The 8,753-nt window shown below is 35.9% G+C and overlaps 1 protein-coding gene across 1 annotated transcript; it reads right to left on the bottom strand.

Annotated features, from left to right (window-relative positions):
- Positions 1-2,996: 2,996 nt before the first annotated feature.
- On the bottom strand, positions 2,997-8,273 carry cpdp (CPD photolyase). The gene is made up of 8 exons (XM_016513790.1): positions 8,094-8,273; positions 7,698-7,880; positions 7,404-7,562; positions 5,290-5,488; positions 4,925-5,074; positions 3,923-4,044; positions 3,607-3,766; positions 2,997-3,184 (listed from the first exon to the last, which is right to left on the bottom strand). The coding sequence occupies exons 1-8, from the start codon at positions 8,271-8,273 to the stop codon at positions 2,997-2,999; spliced, it is 1,341 nt and encodes a 446-aa protein (XP_016369276.1).
- Positions 8,274-8,753: the final 480 nt, after the last annotated feature.

Genomic DNA, 8,753 nt, shown 5'->3' with positions numbered 1-8,753 from the left:
ACATCCAACAACAAAACACCTCAATTGCTTAATCGGAGACATTCTTGTCTTCCCCTGCACCGGAGTCAACACAATGGGGACAGCTCTCAGCTTACTCAGGGCGGGTCTTAAGGTAAGACAGCAGCCCAGTCTGTGCTGAAACATTATTGTCAATCAACTATCGTGGGAGGGGCCTGTGCAGAACTACGTCATTCTGACAGGAATCTCAGAACAGCCTGATTTGAGAAAGGGGATTTTAAAATTGGGATTAAAAAAAAACTACTGGGTGGATTTTTATCATTATAGGATGGATGTGTACACTCACTTTAAACACACATTTATGTTAAAACAACAACAAAAGTGAATTTTGCATCCGATGACCCCTTTAAGAAAAAAGCATTCCCTGAATATAAATATTTTTCTTAGATTTAATGACAGTTGTCATGTCATGTTCTGAATGAAATTAATACAATTGTAGGCCTGTTTCCTGAAACCATTATTGCCTTTTTTGGTGGTCTTTACCTTTTAGATCAGTGGTTCTTAAAAGCCCCCTACTGTCCAACACAATACAGTACAAAAGCCCCTCATATATAAGCTATTATATTTCCTCTGGTGTGCTCTGTTGCGATTATCACAAAGCTATAAAGGTGTTTTCAAACCTTTTATTAGCGAAAACTGAGAATGTCAATATTTTGAATGAATTCACCACAATTCTTTTTGATTCAAGAAATTTCAAGAACTTTGGGCTTTGATAAAATGATAGTTGTTGTTATACAGAAATTACTGTACATGTTCATTTTTTTTTGCATTTTAATTAAGTATTTTAATTGTAATTAATTTCAATCATTAAGTCATCCTGAGGCCCTCTAGTGAGATCTGTGTTTATAACCACTGTTTTAGACACTCAGTATGAGCTTATAATCTAAAGGCAGTGTATTGTAACACAATACGAGAAATTTTCTTAACAAAAAATGTTTTATTTTTGGTAATTGAGTCTTCCACCATTGTACATAAAAAAATTGCAGAATACAACTGTACAATGTCTATAGCCTACATTGCATTTTTGAAGTCTGCAATGCATGATCATAGAGTACTTTGTAACATCAAGGCAAGTTTATTTATATAGCACATTTCATACACAATGGTAATTCAAAGTGCTTTACATAAAAGGAAGTAAAATAATCATTAAAAAAATCATAACAATAAAACAGGGAACCTAAAAACTTTTTAAATTATTTAGAAATTGATTTACAGTGAATTTAAAACTGTTAAAAATAGAAAATGATTATACATAAAATACAGTGCAATCAGTTCGGACGTAGCAGTGCTCATTCAGTAAATGCACAGCTAAACAGATGAGTCTTGAGTCTGCATTTAAATGTGGCTAATGTTTTGATCTCTTCTGGAAGCTGGTTCCAACTGCGGGCGGCATAATAACTAAAAGTGGACTCCCCTTGTTTTGTGTGAACGCTTGGTATTTCTAACTGACTCGATCCTAAAGATCTGAGTGGTCTGTTAGGTTTATATTCAGTGAACATATCTGCAATGTATTTAGGTCCTATTCCATTGAGTGATTTATAAACGAGTAAAAGTACTTTAAAATCAATCCTAAATATAACTGGAAGCCAGTGTAAGGACCTGAGGACTGGTGTAATATGCTCACATTTTCTGGTTCTAGTCAGAATTCTGGCAGCAGCGTTCTGGATGAGCTGCAGCTGTCTAATGGTCTTCTTGGGAAGGCCGGTGAGAAGACCATTACAATAGTCCACCCTGCAGGTGATAAAGGCATGAACAAGTTTCTCCAAGTCTTGACTGGAAACAAAACATCTAATTCTTGCAATGTTTTTGAGATGATAGTATGCTGATTTAGTTACTGCTTTGACATGACTACTGAAACTAAGGTCTGTCTCCAGAATCACACCAAGATTCTTGACTTGATTTTTAGTTGTTTGACCCCTAGAGTCAAGGTATGCATTCACCTTAAGAACGTCATCTTTGTTTCCAAATGCAATGACTTCAGTTTTCTCCGTGTTTAACTGAAGGAAGTTCTGGCACATCCAACTGTTAATTTCATCAATGCATTGGCAGAGGGAGTCAATGGGGCTGTAGTCATTTGATGATAAGGCTAGGTAAATCTGGGTGTCATCTGCATAGCTGTGATAGAACCAATGGTTCTTTCTCATTATTTGACTTAGTGGGAGCATATACAGGCTAAACAAGAGCGGTGCAAGAATTGAGCCTTGTGGGACTCCGCATGTCATGGACGTCCACTTAGACTTATGCTCTCCTATACTCACATAATAACCTCTCCCTTCTAAGTATGACCTGAACCATTTGATTACCATCCCAGAAAGCCCGACCCAGTTTTCCAGTCTCTCTAGTAGTATGTTATGATCGACAGTGTCAAACGCAGCACTGAGATCTAATAGTACCAGCACTGATATTTTGCCAGATTCAGAATTTAAGCGAATATCATTTATTATCTTAATGAGCGCTGTCTCTGTGCTGTGATGCGGTCGAAAACCAGATTGAAAATTGTCCAGGTATCCATTTGAGTTTAAGTATTTGTTCAGCTGATTAAAGACTACCTTTTCAATAATCTTTCCTATAAAAGGAAGGTTTGATATTGGTCTATAGTTGCTCAATATGGTGTTATCAAGATTGCTCTTTTTCAGAAGGGGTTTAACAAAATCAATCCTAAATGTAGAAGGAAGCCAGTGTAAGGACCTGAGGACTGGTGTGATATGCTCAGATTTTCTGGTTCTAGTCAGAATCCTGGCAGCAGCGTTATGGATGAGCTGCAGCTGTCTAATGGTCTGCTTGGGAGTCTTCTTGGAACCCTTCTAAGTATAACCTGAACCATTTGATTACCATCCCAGAAAGCCCGACCCAGTTTTCAGACCAAATTTATTAATAAACTTCCACTTATTACAGAAAAATGTCTGGCAGAAAAAGGCCCCTTAAACACAGTCTCTCTAAAACAAGTACAAACGCTGAGCACTGAAATTTTATGTATGTCAGTTGTTGAAAGAAGATTTCTTGGTATCTTTATTGGAGTTCTCCTTTATAGCCGCGCACTTCCTCTCAAACTGTGCCACATCAAACTTCCGCTTGCAGCCGGCATAATTCATAAAGCGAATTTTGCCAAAGATGGGCCTCTCTGCCCAGCCCTGGTCATGGATGCCACAGACGGACCACATGCAGCCTGTGAAGAATATTAAAGAAAACACTCCAAAGAGAAAGGAAAACTTGAAATCGCATCATATGACCCCTTTAATGTTTCTGAATGAAGTTTATTATCCTCACCAGGGCTGCATTTATTTGATCAAAAATATAGTAAAAACTGTAATAATGTGAAATATTATTACAATTTTTTTTTCTTTACTGTCCGGTTTGATTAATTTAATGCATCCTTGCTGAAAAAAAAAAAGTATTAATTTCTTAATTTCTTGACCCCAAACTTATATGTGTGTATATATATATATATATATATATAGTTAAAAAAAATAATAACGTAAAATAAAATTAATAATATACCTACAAAGCCTACTAAATACTACTACTTTAATAATTTATTGTAAGAATGTATTTGATCTGCTAGAGCAATCAAAACATTACGTTTCTCACCCACGTATCCGTTGGGATCGCAGCCGTCTAAAGACAAACGGTCATTCAGATATATAGCAATAGAGAGGGCTTCTTCAGGGGATGCAGTCCATTCCAGGATCTTCTTTGCCCAGTACATGCGCAGGAACCCATGCATCTTCCCTTCTAACACCAGCTGACGCTACAACACATTTCAATGCATTGAACAGGTCGATTCACTGGGTTTGCCATTACAACAGTGGGTTTGACATACAAAAATGACAAAAACCGTACTATGAAACAACCAAAAAAACACACTTTAATTAAAGTGTTTCAAGAGAAACTCTTGTTTAGCTACCTGTGCAGCATTCCACAACTGGTCATGGGTCTTGGCGTTCTCCAGCTGCTCTTTTGTGTAAAGGTACTGTCTGCGATCCTTAGCGTGATCCTGCAAAGTCTTCTTCGCCCAATCATATGCACCTGTGCACAGAAAATAATGCATATTATTTGGAATAAGCTTGCAAATTTGTTACATTTGTAAATGTATCTTGTTACTGTGCAGAGTTTCTACAGGTTTTTTGAAGGTAAATTTAAGATCTTTTAAGACCAGTAAAAGAAAATTTAAGTAATTAATTGAAGGGAACACAATACATCAATATGTTCTCTAAATGTCAATGTGAGCGAGCACAAAATGAGATGTATTAGCAACAATTTGAAAATACAGATCTCCACTAATTTTTAAATAATTTTAAAAACAAAAACAGCTTAACTAGAAGATGGAAATAACTTTTACTGTATCTTCTGATCATACTGCAAAAACATGATGTTCTTCGTCTGTATTTTTGTAATTTTCCAGTGCAAATTTCTAAAGATTCTTAAATCAAGATACATTGAGAAGCGCAATGACTGAAGATAAGTCATGTATTCCTAGAAACCGATCAAAATTAAGTGTGTTTACAATTAAAACATGAACAAATCTGCTGATGGGGTCAAAAAAAAAAAAAAAAAAAAACTTAATTCAAAGGGAAAACAAGTTTTCATACCCTTTTGACAGATACCTGTTCTTGTTTCAAGCATAAACTCCATTTTGTTCAATTTCTCATACAACAAGGCTTTAACAATCTTCAATTTGCATCTCAAGTAAATGTATCTTGATTTAAGGATGTTTAGATATTTGACCTAGAAAACTAGACAAAAATACTGATATTCATATTTATGTACTGATATATGTTTACTGATATTTATTCTTTGCAGTGCATACATTTAATGTAATGAATGCAAGACTTCTGCTGCAATTTAAGACCTTTTTAAGACCTGCAGAAACCCTGTGTGTGATTAAAGCGACTGACACAGCGCTCACCTGAAATGTTGTCATAGTTGTGGTTGTAGAAGCAGAAGTTGTCAGCGAGCTCCCTGCGCACCACCAGTTCCTCAATAAAAGACGCCACGGACTCGCTGGCGTTCTTTTCTCGTTTGACCTGCTTCACGACACGCTGAGCAGACAACTGACCTTCAAGAGAAAATATATCAACTATTACGACCTCTAAACCACATCTATACGAAAGTGGATGGTGTAATGTTGTTCTAAACCTGCAGGACTTTCTTTCTTTAGTAGATCACAGAAGATTTTTTTTGTCAATACAACAATGATGTTTTGAACCCCATTTATTTTTATTGCATGAACAACAATAACAAAAACCCAACTAAGCCAGAGTGCAAACTGACCGGTGTGGATCCAGGGGGAGAGATGGCTGAGGGCGTCCCAGTTGGGATTGTTCCTGTGAGTGGCAAAGAGACGCAGTCGTTGCTCAATGAAGGACTCCAGCATGGCCATGCCACCGCAGGAGCCAGGCTGAGCCCAGTCCACCTCTCCAACACTGCGGTCCACCTCAAGAGACGACAGCACCTCCTCCCAATCTACTGGCTGAAAGACAGAGAGATTTCAAAATGAAGAAGATGGGAAAACACCCCGTTATGTAGATCCAGGGTTTAAAGTCATAATGCATTTGAGAATGCAAACAACAATAATAATAAAAAACAAACAGCAGATGTACTTCATAGATTACAACAGGCAAGTCGTGATCAGCTAAGGACAAAAAAGAAGAAAAACCTGTTTTTCCCCACACATTCAATATGACTACATTTGTAATCATGCTGACTTTTGGAGAAAAAAAACGGCACTTTTCGTATGATATTAACTATATGAAATTATATAAATATATACATTTTCTGCCCCATATCTTGAATTATGTGATAATTCTAAATGCATTTTAATAGACTGATTCATGCAGTGAAAGAACGCAATATAAATGCGCACGCGCACTAGTCTAACCCGCTAGGCTTCAACATCTAATGTAATTTTTGACATTTAAAAAAATCCATCATTTTGACCCATACAATGTATTGTTGGCTATTGCTACAAATATACCCCAGCGACCTAAGAGTGCTTTTGTGCTCCAGGGTCACAAATATTACAAAAATATATATTTTAAATTTTTATTTATAAATTATTATTGTTACAATTATTATAAATAGCTATTTCATTAATTATAATAATAATTATTAACCATAAATAACAAGTATTATTATTATTACATTGTATTATTTTATTCTGTATTTTAAATCAGGGTTTCTGCAGGATTTTTAAGCTCAAATTTAAGACCCTTTTAAGACCTACACAAATACAATTAATACCCTATGAGCGGGGTAGGGCAATGTCTATAGTACCATATTAAACTGTAAAATTGCTGTAAAAAGCATAATTTACAGTTCAGATACAAGTTTTCACAAAAACAAAAAGTTTTATAAAATGATAAACTTTACATTTCAGCCTTTAAACCATTTTTAAGAAAATGGATGAGTCAAAAGTATTAATTACTATATTAATTTAAACAATTATTAACAATCAATTATTATATCAATTAAATAACATAAATTAGGGGTGTGCGATATTGACAAAAAATGATATCTCGATAATTTACAGGGATTTTATCGATAACGATAATTAGACAATATTTTGCTGAATGTGTTATTGTGCTGATATATTATCTCTAATTGTGCTGACAGCTGACTCCTGAATTTTTTTGATATTCTTCATATTCTGTGTGGTCAGTTCACAGCAGTGATAGAAATTAATCATTTCCAACTAGTTTTATGGGCATTTTTACCTTTAAGTCATTTTTTTTCTAAAAGTGTGCACCATCTTTTGAGACATATCGCACACCCCTATTCGGTTTAGATTTTTATAATGCATCGTCTTCTTATCGATCCACCAGTTCACATTTAAAGCTCTGCGTGTTTGCAGGGTAAAAACATGGGTCGATTTTTGCATTTGTCTGAACTCTGAACAAAACATCAGTTTTATTGAAAATGCTCATTCATTCTCTGCCAGCTGGTAAAGCGTTTGTTTGGTAGAAATATAACTGTTTCCCCGGTAACTGCTGTACACAAAGCAGCAGCACCGGACTTTGAACCTGCAGCGCTTGTGTTTATTTCATGAAATCATAGCCTTTTGAGGTTTAATCGTCACATTCAGCCATATCGCAATTCTGGTCTTTCCGTCCCCAAATTTAAGACCTCTTGAAATCCTAATTAAGACTTTCTTGTACAATTGAAGACTTTTTAAGGCCTTAAATTTGATACAACTAAATTTAAGACTTTAAGACCCACGGAAAGCCTGTTAAATGTATTAAATACATGCATTTTAAATATATTTGAAAACGCAGCCATTTTTCATCGGATTTACACAATAAATGTGGGTCATGCTTCAGGTTGGAAAAAATAGGATATCCATATAAATATTGGGAAAAAAACAACTACTGTAAAATCCTTGATCAAACCTCTGCTGCACGAGAAGCGGAGTGTGGGTGAGTGTCCACAAGAGGAATCTCTGAGAGGAATTCTGGCAGAAGTTTAGTGATTTTGCCCCGTATAGTCCTGGCTCCATATTCCAGCTTCTCAGACGCTTCCCAGCAAGGCACCACGTTATGTGCATCAACCTTGATTCAGAGCGGCAGGAAAATGTAACACAGTTTCAAATCAATACACACTGTCAGAAATGAGCACTACAATAGTGATGACATGACATGCAAGAAGAACTGAGCAAGTACACAGACAAATAATGACTAACACACCTGAATGAAGGGTACGTCAGCCGGAAGGTGTTTCTTAACAGTCTCAATCCACTGGAGAGGGATTCTGAGAGGGTTAAAGTCAGTGACAACTGCTCCAAACTTCCACTTCTCAACAAAGCTTGCCAGATTCTGTCCAAGTTCTCCTGACAGCAGATGGAACTGAATATCCAAGCGGTTGCATTCCTGTAACGAGACATTTTATTAAAATATCACACATTAAATGTCCCTGCAGTGCAGCCCCAGCCAATCAAAAACACTGGTTTGGTCTAATTCTGTAGCTCAGTCTAACTAATAATTAGCAAAAGCTGGGTTGTTTGTGTGCAGCAGACACATCAAACACTCCATGACGGACACAATGATGTCTCTAATTTAAGTCGAGATGTAATATTTCTGTACCTTTGCCACTTCTCGCAGTCCTTTTAGCATAAAGGCGTACTGTCTGTAGGTCGCATCCAAATATCGAGGCGCCAAGCAGAAGCAGATGTGCAGAGGAAGTTTCTCAGCCAAGGCCAGCTGCTGAGCGTAGATCAGAGCCCAGTTATCTGCAACACAAACAACACCAATGCACACTACCATTCAAAAGTCTGTGGTCAGCAAGACTTGTTTAAAGAAATTAATACTTGTATTCAGCAAGGATGCATTAAATTGATCAAAAAGCGCAGTAAGGTGTTCTAGTGTTATTATTTTAAAATTCAATACTTATTGTAATTAATAGGGTTATTATTCAGTATGTCCATGAATTAGATTTCAGACATCTTCACTTTTAAACCCATCAAAACCCATAAGATGATTAATTGAAATCATTCAATTTGAATTCATAGTGTCCAATAAAAATATTCTTTATATGCCTGTATATAAGTCAAGGAATAAATTTACCTTTCAGATGAATCTCTTGTACTGTGTTTCTGCTTTGTCTGAAGTTATTCAACCATTCAACTAAACTGTCAAAATTCATTTTTATGTAGAATAGTTGATTTAGTATTTTACATTAATGACACTTTAAATATATATATAAATATTCATAAAAAAAGTTTTTTTTGAAAAGTAATTTTACAG

This window comes from Sinocyclocheilus rhinocerous, unplaced genomic scaffold (genome assembly GCF_001515625.1).
Source record: "Sinocyclocheilus rhinocerous isolate Xijiao unplaced genomic scaffold, SAMN03320098_v1.1 scaffold2341, whole genome shotgun sequence".
Lineage (NCBI taxonomy): Eukaryota > Metazoa > Chordata > Actinopteri > Cypriniformes > Cyprinidae > Sinocyclocheilus > Sinocyclocheilus rhinocerous.
The sequence above is the reverse complement of the archived record's forward strand: the minus strand, read 5'-3'. Positions and strand labels throughout refer to the sequence as shown.